The sequence below is a fragment of the Ptychodera flava genome, chromosome 9 (genome assembly GCF_041260155.1).
Source record: "Ptychodera flava strain L36383 chromosome 9, AS_Pfla_20210202, whole genome shotgun sequence".
Classification (NCBI taxonomy): domain Eukaryota; kingdom Metazoa; phylum Hemichordata; class Enteropneusta; family Ptychoderidae; genus Ptychodera; species Ptychodera flava.
Window position 1 is genome coordinate 29,809,419 of NC_091936.1, and position 15,142 is coordinate 29,824,560.

Sequence of the window (15,142 nt, forward strand, 5' to 3'; positions counted from 1 at the left end):
AAATATCTCATGAGAATGCATACGAACACCAATGACTCAGGGATAGCAGGCCACTGAGATGACGGGAAAGAAGAACGGGAGAGAACAACCGGGTATGAGAGAAGGCAGAACGTCCAGAGACGAATGTCTCTTTTGGTAGAAGGGGTGAGTATTCAGAGAGAGTGATAGACACACATGGATGCTTACTTCTCATGGCAAATACGGGGTATGGTTTAATTCATATGTGGGATTGTATTAGAAACTTTTTAAAGTATCATTTATTGACTATATTTGTTAACAAACAACTAAACAAAGTAAATAAACAAATAAACACCATTCTTTATTCTTTATTTACAACTCTTTATAGGTTCTTTACTGTATATGGAAATAATGATACGTAAAAAATAAACAACACGCATAAACTAACAAACAAACAAGGAGCCCGAGTCCCCTGTGGTCACAACGCCAAGGTCACGCTCACTAATATGACTAGTCAGTCAATTAAGAGGCCTAATTATTTTGAAAAAGAAAGAATAAATCGAAACAAGGATGCCGAAACGTGTTGGGGGCCGAAAAATTGAGAGGCCGAAATGACTTTGGCCGAAACAACTTGGTGCCGAAATGACCAGTAATAAATCGAGCTATACTTTAATTTTATACATTCGCCGAAGTCTGGAAGTCATTCAGTTTGTGAGATATGGACTGTGACGAATCACTCACTGTGCATTCTTCGAAATCCATGCTATTTTAACGAGTCTCCTAAACCATGGTAGTAAGATATAAACTTCAATTGCTCACTGGTTTTAAGGCTTCTCCGTTCAAAAATGTCAAAAAGCTTATCTGAGCTATCGTCACTGATGCCGGGCACTGACGTAACCATAGGGTCCTCACTCTCCGATGATATTGATGATGATGATTAAATATTTAAAAATGAAGAAAAATAAAAATATATTTGGACTCTGTAAATTTGTTGTTGTTGTTGTTGATAGCATTTGCAGAAAAGAACAAAATTCAATACAGCCTAACTATACTATGCGCTGCAAAATTCAATACAGCCTAACTTTGAATTTTGCACAACAACAACAAATTTACAGAGTCCAAATATATTTTTATTTTTCTCCATTTTTAAATATTTAATCATCATCATCATCAATATCATCGGAGATTGAGGACCCTATGACGTACGACATGTATTTTCGTAGCCCAGATGCAAATCTTCACAGGTCACATAAGGTCATATCTAGTGTGCTATTTTCAGCTCCTCTGTGCAATAAGTGTATTTCACAGCCAGTAGACAGAGTTTCAATAAAAAACAGAATAACAGCTACTAGCTGTTATTAAAAGTTCTTATTTGGCTACAAATTATAAATTATCTCTTTCAAGGACCTTTAAAATTTTCACAAACAATTTTGATCGACGTTCTACAAATACATAGCTTGTTTTCAAAATGGCGACGTGCTGTCGAGCTTGTGGCGGTCTCATAACACGTCTGCGGAGCTTAGCGATAAGTTCTCCGCCACAGTCCTTGAAATGCATGCAGAATTTATCAAGGGGGCTTTGTGCAGGTAAGTTTGAATACCAGGTGAATTCCAAGTTTCCAACTGAACTCTGTGGTCAGATGACACCGGTGAGAGAAGTGCATCGTCGACTCTCTTTGAGTTGTGCGTACACACAGCAGCGCAGGTACCTGAGCCTGGGCCAGATGTTTGTTTCTCTGTCTATGTTGTTGCGTAACACCACCACGGATTTAATAGAGGATGTTCAGCAATAACAGATGTTAACTTTGCCTTGTGTACGCCAAGTCCCCTCCCGCCACTTTCTCTTTTTTCTTTGGAACGTTATACCATTAAAACGTTATACCATTAATATTGAATGCGCCTGTCGCCAACTCTCGATGCTGACTTTAACGCGTACGTGAGCTAGCTCTATCTGCTCTGAGCCAGCTAGCCCATGGTGATGCCAGAAGATTGTTTGTAATTCAATGCAAGGCACGATTGAAGCCGTAAATAGCTATGTCTTATACATACAACTTCAACCTCTTTGCTCCACATCTAATGCAGAGGTTGCTGCGGATCCGTAGCAATACCACTCCCTTTGCTGGTTGTGTTAGGGGAGTGGCACTCCCCCAACACAACCAGCAAAGGGAGTGGTAGGGCTACGGATCCGCAGCAAATGCAGAGGTAACATTGGTATGTTACTTTGTTTATGCCTACGTCAATTTGTTAACAAACGTGACATGAGCCCTCTATCATAGCCACTTTCTTATCACCGAACCCATGAAGTTAATGTTTTCAGGCCAACATCATACCTCAATTCTCCTGCCCGATTTAGAGACCAGAGGGTTGATATACTAGCTCTGAAAGTCATTTACTGTAAATCAATTTAATATTGTGAATAATGTTATGTGGAAAGGTACTATTATCATCTAAAATCTTATACTTTCTCTCAATTCAACAGTGACATCATCAGAGAAGCCAGGGCCACTGTCAGATATCAGGGTACTAGACTTGACAAGGTAAGTGACTACAGCCATTGTCTTTCATGTCAACATAGTTCATATTTCTTTCCTCATATCACTGTATTACAAGGTTTTGTGATGCTAGAAGTGATGAAATTCTAATCTTGCATTCAGAAGTCACTCTGAGAGTGTATAATAGGACTACATATAAATTTGAAGTGCAGCAGAACAAAATGATGTTTTCTGTACACGTAATCCACTGTAGGGTGTTAGCTGGTCCTTTTGCTACGATGATACTGGGTGATCTGGGAGCTGAAATCATCAAAGTTGAACAGCCAGGTGAGCAGAGTACATCAAACTTAACCATTTGATTTGAATGCTGTAATTTTTCCCACCAAAATTTTAAATAATGCAGCATTTTACCAATTTTTATGGAATTTTTTTAGATAATTTTGGACCAGATGTACATCACATTTCATTGGCTACAGTTTTTTATCAAAACTTAGGCAAAAATTTGACAAAATTGACCAGGGTATATTTTGTAAAGGTGACAAAAATTGACTTTGGTGCTCAAAGGGTTGACAAATTAAGAAGTGCTTATTTTCATCTTTTGAACATATAATTTTAGTGGGACAGTCCTACTAACCATGTTGGACCTGTATACAGAGCAATGTACTTGAAAAGGTCAAAGGAGGTCAAAGTTCATGCACCTTGTCTATGAGAGATCAGCTGTGAAATGAACTTCATGAATAATACAGTCAGGTGATATTTCTCTTTCATAGTAGTCTTTGCATCTCATTCCACACACAGGTATAGGTGATGAAACAAGGACTTGGGGTCCACCGTTTATAGGCAAGGAAAGTTGCTATTTCCTGTCAATAAACAGAAATAAAAAGGTGAGAAACCTGAAATTGTATTGCGTGTGATTAATGTTGTTGACTTAACTTCCTCTTACCCACAAAATATGAAGTACTTGAACCATATTTGGGTCTATCAAAACCAAAGAAACGGCAAATATTGTAAAAGATTTTATATATATACCAAATGGAAATGAGTTTAATCCTTTGCAGAGTACACTCCATGGACCTGTTCACAGTATTTTGTGGATCATGGTGTCATAAAATTCAAAGATACTGTAAAAATATATGCTCACACACAGTAAGGAAGAAGCTAACAATACCATGTCTGCTTCCAAGTTGGTGTAAACTTGACAATGAAATGCATGTGAATCCATTGTACTCTGACTCCATATGTACTTGAAGTTGCTCCAAACATATCCTTCCAGTAGTAAAGTCTTACAGCGTAGAGCAAAAAATGTGATTTTAAAGTATCTAAAATAAACCACTATGCATCAGCCATTATAATTTGTTACTTCTTTTCCATATGTACATGTAACGTGAACACTCAACTAATTAGTTTAATTTCAGAGTCTGACAGTAAATCTCAAAGATCCAAGGGGTAAAAAGATTATTTATGAGGTGAGTTTAACCCTTCTGCAACCATGATTTCAACCAAACCTGTTGTTATCACTAGTAAATGTGGAGCTGTTCACAAGCAAATGGAGTGGAAAGGTCTAAGAGAAGTTCTGCAGCTGAGGATATGTGCATGCCTTTCCATCCAGGACAGTCTGAAGTTGTCAAATTATTGGTTTTCAAAATCTTAGTTTTTTTTCTCTAAAGCTCCGTTATCTGTGGCTACAGATGTACAAGTGTTTTCCATTATTTTGTTGTGTTTGTAAAATAGTTTCTTCTTGTTCTCCCTAAATCATGTCAAAATGCACAACAGATCTCTACAGTTTCCATGCTTGAAATGTCCAGCTTCACCGTAGACAACTGAATTTTTGTCTCAACTGTGTGTAGCATTCAGCAGTTAACAAATCTGTACCAAAAGCTTACCATATCATATTTTGTTTTTATGCACTGCACTGGTATGGTTTTTTTTATCTAATCGACAAAAATCAATTGAATTTGAAATAGCACAGCACAATCAACAATCTACAGTGTTCTTTAAAATTTTGTTATTTGATTGAATTGTTTGTTTGTTTGTTTGTTTGTTTGTCTGTCTGAGTGTTGCATTGTTACAAATATCATGCTATGTAAATATTCTCAGAAAAAATCTCTTTCTGACCCTTCACAATGATTTTTTTTTTAGTTAGCTAAAAAGAGTGATGTCTTAGTTGAAAATTACATCCCTGGCAAGCTTGATTCAATGGGATTGGGTTTCAAACATTTACATGAAATAGCGCCACATCTGGTGTACTGTTCAATTTCAGGTAAGTTTGTTGCACCCAAAAGAGTATATCATTGTAGCCCTCAAAAATACATAATTTCATTTACACAGAGAGAGATGCAACAGCCGTATCATTGTCAGAATATTTACATAAGTTTTAGAACAAGAATTTTCCAAAGTGGGTTTTCTCTGTGATGTCGCCACCATGGTCCAGGCAGAAAACAAAAATCAGCTTCAGAAACTAGTGTCTGCATTGATTTTGATGCTATGGCTGTACTCTAAAGCCGTGGTACCTGCATCGCTAGTGTCAAGCAATTAAGTAATAAACCACACCCAGCGACAGTATACCACAAGAATTTAACCAGTTCACGATGTATATGCATGAGCAATAACAAGTGCATATATAGAGTGAACTGGTCAAAATCGAGTGGTATACTTTTGCTGGGGTGGTTTATTGCTATTACTTCATTACCGTATATGAAATTTAAAATCTGGCATGAAACGTCAAAAAGGAAATGTTTTCTAGCTGTGATAGCTGAGAGCTCATACCTGTTCTGACCTTGAATGTAAAACGATTATTTTCTCGTCTCTATCAATCTGATCACAGTTTTTGCGCCATCAATATACGGGTATATAATACTGGATTTATCATAATCAGCCAAACACCTACCCTCATTTTCCAAAGTTTATATTGCTCCCATAAGCAGACCCACCCACTTCATGCCACAGAATTTTGTAACTGAACACATTGCAAGGTGTACGCTTGTGTGGCCATAGGTTGATATGCACCTGGAACTTTCAAAAGTTACAAACAATAGATAAATGAAGGCAAAAAGTTCAACAGTTGACAACTTTCAGTCTTTCATTGGTAGGATATGGTCCTGATGGTCCCTACAGGCAAAGAGCTGGCTATGATGTTGTAGCTGCAGCCATGGGAGGACTTCTCCACATCACAGGTCCTCAGGTCAGTGATATATCCTGACTTTAACCACATTGATGTGCATTTTTAGCTCATATTTGGTTTTATTAGCTCACATTTGGTTTTACCAATGTGAGTTTATCGTATAGGCTGAAGTCGATGGCGTCTGTATGTATGTGTGTATGTATGTATGTATGTATGTATGTATGTATGTATGTATGTATGTACGTACAGTATGTCCGTCAACATCAAAAACACGCAAACCGCTGCACGTTTCAGCTTGGTATTTGGTGTGTGGATGCATCCTGGGCTATAGATGGGATTTTGTTCAAATGAAGTCTGCATTGCCACAAAATTATGCAAATGAGCTTACAAAATGTGAAAATGGTTAAGAATTAATAACTCAAGAACCGCTTTTTTGATTGCTTTGAAAATTTGTGTGCAAGTACCTTAGGTGAACCTAATACAGTTTTATGAATATTGTGCAGATATCCTTAATTTTGTATTTTTGCTGAATTTTTTTGTGATTTTTCTCATTTTCAGTAAAAATTCTTCTTCTCTGAAACCGCCAGCCCAATCGCTCTCAAATTTAGGTTGTCTCTTTGCAAGGGTGTTACTCTTCTAATTTGTTGAAATTATGACAAAATTGGGAAAATTACTATTTTTGTGCAATTTTGTCATTTTTGGTCAAAAAATCTTAGACAGTATTTCTTTTTAAAAACTCTTGACAGACAGCTTTCATATCTGGTACACAGACGTACAGAGATGACAATAGTTAGATATGTGGAAATTGTCCTGAAATATAAAAAATTGTATTTTTAAGACAATATTGTCATTTTTGGTCAAGAAAACTTTATCTCAAAATTACTTGTTTGATAGCTTTGTAATTTGGTATAAAGTCCCTTGTTTGATAGCTTTGTAATTTGGTATAAAGTTCCGAAAGATGTTATTAGATAAATTTTCTGCTCAAAGTGTTGGGAAACCCCAAAATTTGTATATTTTAGGTACTTTTCTCAGTTTGTGACCTTAAATGACCTATACACCAACCCAGGATATGTTGTGAGACAATTTTGAAGGCTGTGAACATAATTTTGTCATATTTGGTACCAATTGTAGGAAAATTTGATCCAGAAAACAAAGCTGAGGTGATTTTTTAGCTCACATTTGGTTTTACCAATGTGAGTTTATCGTATAGGCTGAAGTCGATGGCGTCTGTATGTATGTGTGTATGTATGTATGTATGTATGTATGTATGTATGTACAGTATGTCCGTCAACATCAAAAACACGCAAACCGCTGCACGTTTCAGCTTGGTATTTGGTGTGTGGATGCATCCTGGGCTATAGATGGGATTTTGTTCAAATGAAGTCTGCATTGCCAAAATTATGCAAATGAGCTTACAAAATGTGAAAATGGTTAAGAATTAATAACTCAAGAACCGCTGTTTTGATTGATTTGAAAATGTGTGTGCAAGTACCTTAGGTTAACCTTATACAGTTTTATGAATATTGTGAAGATATCCTTAATTTTGTATTTTTGCTGAATTTTTTTGTGATTTTTCTCATTTTCATTAAAAATTCTTCTTCTCTGAAACCGCCGGCCCTATCGCTCTCAAATTTGGGTTGTCTCTTTGCAAGGGTGTTACTCTTCTAATTTGTTGAAATTATGACAAAATTGGGAAAATTACTATTTTTGTGCAATTTTGTCATTTTTGGTCAAAAAATCTTAGACAGTGTTTCCTTTTTAAAACCCCTGGACTGACAGCTTTCATATTTCGTACACAGACGTACAGAAATGACAATAGTTAAATATGTGGAAATTGTCCTGAAATATAAAAAATTGTATTTTTGAGACAATATTGTCATTTTTGGTCAAGAAAACTTTATCTCAACATTACTTGTTTGATAGCTTTGTAATTTGGTATAAAGTCCCTTGTTTGATAGCTTTGTAATTTGGTATAAAGTTCCGAAAGATGTTATTAGATAAATTTTCTGCTCAAAGTGTTGGGAAACCCAAAATTTGTATATTTTAGGTACTTTTCTCAGTTTGTGACCTTAAATGACCTATACTAACCCAGGATATGTTGTGAGACAATTTTGAAGGCTGTGAACATAATTTTGTCATATTTGATACCAATTTGTAGGAAAATTTGATCCAGAAAACAAAGCTGAGGTGATTTTTTTCATTTTGGACCAATTTTTGCAACTTTTCTATGTAAGACATACAAAAACTGATGAGAAATTTGGATCCAGGATAATTCCAGATGTTGTAATCACCACCCACAGTGGAAGGCATTTCACTATCTGTAACTAACTTAAGTGCTGTTTACATTAGAATGATAACACTCATGGCATTAATTAAAAATCTCCAAGGTTGTAAATGTACTTCCTGTCATTTGGTCTTATGTAATACCAAGGGGTGGAACATTTGATATGCAGGAGGGGGTAGGGTTTAGAAGATCAATGATGTAGCATTACTTTTTTACCAGATCCCTTGTGCATTTTTTGCCCACTCCCACCTTTTCTTTTTATCAAGCCTTCTCTGTTTTTTGTTGTTGACATTTGCTTATGTATTTAGGATCTGCTTCTCCCATTGCTATAGAAGTTGATATGCATGTTCCTAAAGATGACCTCCAGTACCTAAGTTGGAGACCTTATTTGCTTTTGTCATTCTTGTTTTTCCTGGTTTAATTTTAAATATTTCTCGAATGGACCAATTCAAACCGAATGTGAGCACATAGTGTCCTTGACGGTATTTTATATAAATACCAAAAAGAGCTTATATGATGAGTCTGAGTGGCGTCTGTATGTCTGTATATTTGTGGGTATGTATGTGCGGATGTATGTCCGTCACACACAAAGGCTCCCATACCGCCAAAGCTACCGTCTCAGTATTTGGTGTACAGGTAGATGTAGGGGTTGAGATGTGAAGTTGTTCAAATGAACACATCAGTGTCAAAAATATGCAAATGAGGTAAGAAAAAGGGAAATCCTGCAAGTGTGCAGGAGTGGTGGCAGTGAACTGAATCAGCCCACACATCTGAATAAGAGGATTTTGACCTTTAACCTATTTGTATGCAGGGTACCTATTATGTTTGGGAGTGGTAGCAGTAACTGAAACAGCTAATTGTTCATTTCCTGTCATTGTTTATGAACTGTGAGATATTAACAGATCTGCTGAAACCATGGATGTCTATTTTTGTACATCCATGGTAGAAAGATTCTCTGCTATGTATGTTGCTAAAGTTGACCTTCAGTACCTAAAGTTTCAGACCTTATTTACTTTTGTCATTCTTAATTTTCTGGTTTAAATATTTCTTGTTTTTCTGGTTTTACTGTGCAGAAATTGTCATAACATCAACGTATAATTTTCCTGCACTGAACAAGATAGAAATAACACTTATTGTTGATCTTTGGTATGTACCAATTCTGATCAAATTAGAGCGACACCGTATAATTGCGGTTTTTTGTGAACAGACAAGTGCAAAGAGTGTGAGTAAGATAGAGACAACATATTCAATATTAGTTTACTCAAAATCACTTCAGCTAAAAGCTGTACTACGGGGAGCTGAGAAACAAAAATCAATAAAGGATATGAGCACCCACATAAATACACCCAAGAAGATACCCGTTCATTGACTTACTCTTTGTCATACATGCACACAGTGACTATGAGTATACCCAGCCCTCACTTTCTCATCACTACCTCTTATCTCATGTTATTGTGCCCATACAATGACACTTTCTGTACCCTGACCACAACAGGGAGCGTTCACTACATCACACTATCTACTAGTATTTCATCAAGTCATTGTACCAATCAGCAGGTTTCCCATATGCTACCAATCACATACATCTGTATAGTAATAATAATGCATGTTGGCGGGGGTAGTGATTATACTATATTCGACATACCAGGATTGACATATTTCAATGGGCTATTCATTACAAGACCAAAATCATTCAATGCCATTCTTTCATGACCTTGTACTTGTTACATCACTTTTCGGTTTTTGCAAAAGTTCTGACAGCATATGTTGACAGGAATCACTCCTTTCATTTCACCAGGACGGAGAGCCAGCCAGGGTTGGTGTCGCTATGACAGATCTAGCCACAGGACTGTATTCACACGGTGCAATAATGGCAGCTTTGCTACAGAGACAAAAAACTGGAAAGGGGCAAAAGATAGACTGCAATTTATTGTCCACCCAGGTATGTGTAGAATACGAGATACTGTGTCCTTGCACAGTTTGGGGCTTAAGACTTTGCTCTTCATGAACTTCATAAAAATGAGAAATTCTTGAATCTTAAGCTTTACCATGAAATGTTAAAATTGAAGAGGCCACAACAATGGAGCATGTGCCAAAGTTCCTATGTATGTAACCTAGAGGCTGATGCTCTTATTTCTTTGTATCTTCCAAAGCCCCAATCCAAACATAGGCAGTAACTGAGAAGCTTAACTGCTGTCGATGATCCAACACATCTTCTGTCCAATTATAACAATTTATCATTTGCTAAATGTCCTTCCAGAAAACAATTACCGGTATTAAACTCTTTAGTTCTTTTTGTACCCCAACATGTCCTTGTTCTCAACCAAAGTTGACATAAGGTCTCTGTGCTTCAATAGGATGATCATGACCGTTATTTTGTCAATAGGTGGCGGTGTTGACCCACATAGCCAGCAACTACCTGAATGCAGGCATGGAAGCTAAAAGATGGGGGACCGGTCACGGTAGTATCGTGCCATACCAGGTAATGAAAGCCATTGTATATCTTTGATTATGCATGAGACATTTACAATTAGTATGTTCCTTCACAAAAAAAGGAATGGTTCCTGTAAATTGTACAAATACAGAGAAATACAGAGGTGTGTAGTAAACCTAAGTGACGTGTGGTTTATATTCAAATTACATCATGCACAGTCAAAGATGACTATCCAAGTCTAGATGTCCAAGAAACACTGGGAAAAGATAACGTCCTTTCTAAATGTTTAGAAGGTGAGCATTTTGGATGCAAAACAATCATTGCATTATCTCAGACTCTTCACTAAGTTTCATTCAAGCATACCTATCAATTTATTTGAAGTGTTTCCAAATATTCAAGTCAAGTTAAAACTACATTTAGGTCACGAAGTGGTTTTTTTCATTGTATGTAGCTAATACTTATCGTTTGTTCTGTTTTTATGATCATTACAGGCGTTCAAAACCAAAGATGCAGGGTACATCATTGTCGGTGCTGGTAACAATAAACATTTTGCAATTCTATGCAAGGTACCCATTTTTTGTTTGTGTTACTTTATTCCCACCAACTGATCTTGTTTGTGTTATGATTTTTACCGAGAGGTATACATAACTGTAAAGTAATCGTTTATGAGTACATGAAATATTCCATCATCTTAATGTGTTGTCTGAAACCCCAGGATCACTCTAGGTGTAACCTTATGCAGACTTGTATGACACATCATACCCACAAGTTTTAACCAAGGGCAATTCCATCACTTTCTGACCGTTGTGTTTTGCACTGTTTGGATGAAAATAGTGGTAGACACTGGCAGTTTCACTTTCGAATACTGAATCTAAACTTTCTCATTTGTGATATGTACCAACAGCGCCTCCAGCTTGAGCACTTGGTCAGCGACAGCAGATATACTGACAACAAAACCAGAGTGGAAAACAGGACAACACTCATTCCAACTTTGTCTGAAAGGTAAAATGCCTTCCTACTCTGAAAGCCATTTTCACATTGCCGTCACGAGTGTTTTTAAAACACTTGTGATTTAAAATTTCAATCAGATTTCTAAATTAGAAATCTGACTTTTTAAAGATGCTTGTATGCCAAGACAACTGCTCATGAAAAGTCCAATGAATGATCACAAAACAATCTGTGATGTCATTGTCATAGTGAATGTTTAGAATTCAAACATGTCAAATGAATGTAATGGTCCACTGATACACAAGGGTGACATAGTAATCTCATGAAGGAAGGTTCAGATTTCCTGCCAAATATTGCAAATATTGCTTTAAGTACTTCAATTTGAACTTGAGCTGCATATCGTCTTCAGCTTATCAATCACCCAGGATGCATTTGAACACTGTCAGAAATTATACCAAAGCTTTTGGTTCATTTGTAGAATTTCATCATTGCAATGTGAGAGTTTCACAGTGTATTCTCTTATGGTGTGGTGCAATGTATATCGATACAATGATATGTAAACATTTTCCTGTTGTCAAAGTATCTGTGACATCTGCAAGGTTTTATCGTACCAGTGTGTTCCTCCCAACCACAGCTATCCGTCTGAAGACTAAAACGCCTGTGTGGATTTTTCGTAGGTTTTCAGAGAAGCTGCTTTCAGAGTGGCTAGACATATTTGAAGGATGTGGCATTCCGTATGGCCCGATCAATAACATGCACCAAGTCTTCAGTGATCCACAGGTTCACCACAATGACATGATACAGGAAGTCCAGCATCCAACAGTTGGCACTGTCAAAATATCAGGTAAGCAAAGACAGAACACCAAGTGTAGGTCAGCAAAAAGCAAAATGAATTAACAAAAAATTTTACCAGCACTATGTACAGGTATTGTCTCTGAGCCACATCTTTTGCATATCTTTGTTCACTGAATACATTTGTCTCCTTTTATCAATTCTCTAGTTTTTGTAAGTATTGACAGATATTGCTCATTGTACCCCATATTGTAGTACAAATACCAAGCCTACACAAGTCAACTTGTGCAAATGAGCTTTCAGGCATCATCACCAAGAATATTGCAATATATGTTTCCTAAAGGAAATTAATGGATTGTAACTTCTGTTTCTGCTCACAGTCTTTGGTATTTTATTTTTCTTTTGTCATTGTCTTATTAACATTGATCGTAACTTTATATTTCGCTAACTGGAACTGAATCTAAACTTAACTTACAGGTCCAGCTGTCAAATACAGTGAAGCTGACAATTCTATACATCTACCGCCACCATTGCTTGGGCAGCACACCAGGGAAGTTTTGCAAGGAACTCTGGGATACAAAGAAAATGAAGTCACAGAAATGGCAAAAGATGGAGTCATCAGTGTTTAGGGACATTTTAATTCAAATCAGAATCAGCTGCTTCCAGTTAGACTCACTCAACCACATTTCTTTGTCCGCGACAAAATTTTGGAAATAAGCTTTTAATCATCTGAGCTGATGGTACAGTCTGATCGTGACATAAAATCCAAAACAACAACAAGGCACTTTAATAATTACTCAAAATTACTGAACTAAAATCTGGTATCCAGGATACCAGTCACTGAAGAAGCATCTCCTTCAAAACACAACTATTTGACATTTGCTTTATTTTGGTTTGAGGAAAATTTCTCTGGAATTCAAGATTCATGGAAGCACAGAAAACAACTTCGTCAAATTTTTCAGTGAAGAGAGATGTAGTAAGTTACCTTTCAAGGCTCTGTGTCTGAGGTTGTCAGGAAAGGTTGCCAGTCAAAGCTATTGCCATCAATAGGTCTTCCTCCTTCATTTTAATCGTGTCAAAGGTCACATTGACCCAATCACGTTAATGTGTAGCTTTGTGTGGGTGCATCCAAGTAGCTTCTCCAAACAGATACTTGTGTGTGTTTGTGTATATGCTGCCAAAGTTTTTTTTGTTATTTTGTTTTATCATTTCTTTTTATGTCACACAATGAACGACTGATTCTGTACAAATGTCAATGTGTGAGCAAATATGCTGCATTATATTTTTAAAATTTATCATGAAAAACTGATGCAGAAACCTGAATAATGTGGTTTCAGTGTTAAGGTTGTATGCGCCTCGAAAGTGAAAGACTTCAACTTTTGCTCAAACTTTCCTTAAGGAATCTTTCAACCATTCTCTTTCAAAATCAAGAATAAAAATCGGGGGTCACCATGCAAAATTTTGGTACTGGAGAAACAAAAACCCAAGATTTACCGATATTTAAAATTCAAAATGGCCACTATCCCTGTGTTAACTCTATAGAGAAAAATAAAAACTAATTGGTTAAAAGTTTTCTCACACCAAGACTTTAAAATGACCCCCCGCAAGTGGTATATCAGAAAAGAATTGTAAAAGTTTGAAAGTCCCAGAGGCGCGTTCTACCTTAAGAGTTTTCAGAGTTGATATATATACACATGGTGTTTCAATACAGTGAGAAATTTTGTATGTTCAGTTGAAGTCACCACTGCCAAGAGTTCTGTATTCTGATAGTGTACAGACACTTCAGGTAGTTCTTCAATACAGCCTAAACATATATGCTTCTTATTGTTATCATTGAGAAATACATTTTAAATTTGAATTCATTTTTCGACAATACAGTGCATGTATAGTGTTTGATAGAGTAGAGCAACAAACTAAAGTTCACACACAGAACATAGACTTGCCCCAGTTGCTTAGCTGTTCTCAGCGGCAGTTCCTGGCTGTGGGCCATTGTGTTCATCCCAGGATCTACGCAGCAGCCTGTCACTAACACGACAGTCCGCTGATTTTTCTTTCTTCAGTTTACTCAGTTTTGATATTCATATGCCTGCAGACTTGGAGCAAGTCTACTCAGAGCACAAATACTCAATGGACAGTCAAAAGTCACAGTTATGGACAATTTAAAGAATCACTTAGAATTTTCGCCAGGTTATGAGCGCATCAATTTATGTTTATTTGAATACCAATGAGAATCAATGTGCAATATAAATAAATGACCACTGAAGTAAGATGTTTATTCTCAAATAAGTTTTACTCTATTTACCACTGTTCAAATGTATCGCCAATTGTATGGAGTAAGATCATTGTAACATTAGTCACCTAGTCGTTCTTTTTGTGAAAAAAGGGAAGTGATTGACACTGCTGTTAAAGTAAAAAAGGGGCGGGGGTGATCCTGCTACATACAAAAAGAACCTTCACAGTAGACAGGAAATCAGCAATTGCATGTGCGTTTCAGAATAGTTGCACTATTATCCTAAAAAAGCCTTTCCTTGATAAAATCTACTCATCTGATTCCCCGGAGAATAAGGTTCCTAGACATGTTCCCAAGACATACAAGAAGGACTTTTCCAAACCTGTGCAAAACCACTATGAATGTAACTCATGTTCCGAGCAACAGTGACACTCTAACATGGCTAACATCACTTCTGCAACTCAATGAGGTAATTTACAAAATTTGCAATGAACAGAGATTTTAATGAGGGGTACAATAATTTCAGCTACAATATCAACATAGAATTTTATATAAACAATATCAACAAAGAATTTAAAGAATTTTTGAAGGCAATTGGCTCTTGACAGGTTGCAGTTCCTACATTTGGAGTGGCTGGGCAGTGGGAGCCCAGTCCTCAAACAGCGGTTTCTTTGCCAGAAATAATATGGATGCACAAAGACAGGTGCATTGTTTTGGAATGTGACGATTACACCTATTTGTATCTGATAATACTTCCAATCTCATTCATGCAAAGGGTTTTTATTAAGCAGTGAGTGTATTTGCAAGAATAAACTTTCACCAAAATTTACACAACACTCAGTGTCGTATTGATAGCAAAAGAACCGTCTGAATGCCAAGAAGAC

The 15,142-nt window shown here is 36.7% G+C and overlaps 1 protein-coding gene across 2 annotated transcripts; it reads left to right on the plus strand.

Moving 5' to 3' along the window:
* Window positions 1–14,950, plus strand: LOC139140613 (succinate--hydroxymethylglutarate CoA-transferase-like). 2 transcript variants are annotated; one of them, XM_070709968.1, is made up of 13 exons: window positions 1–144; window positions 2,437–2,494; window positions 2,703–2,776; window positions 3,248–3,333; window positions 3,865–3,915; window positions 4,589–4,709; window positions 5,539–5,630; window positions 9,653–9,796; window positions 10,241–10,336; window positions 10,780–10,854; window positions 11,193–11,290; window positions 11,914–12,080; window positions 12,506–14,950. In XM_070709968.1, exons 3-13 carry the CDS (start codon window positions 2,728–2,730, stop codon window positions 12,655–12,657), a joined length of 1,131 nt encoding a protein of 376 aa, XP_070566069.1. In that variant the 5' UTR covers window positions 1–144; window positions 2,437–2,494; window positions 2,703–2,727; the 3' UTR covers window positions 12,658–14,950. The 2 variants fall into 2 exon arrangements, with proteins under 2 accessions (XP_070566069.1, XP_070566068.1); XM_070709967.1 differs by lacking the exon at window positions 1–144 and adding an exon at window positions 1,405–1,544.
* The last annotated feature ends 192 nt before the right edge of the window (window positions 14,951–15,142 follow it).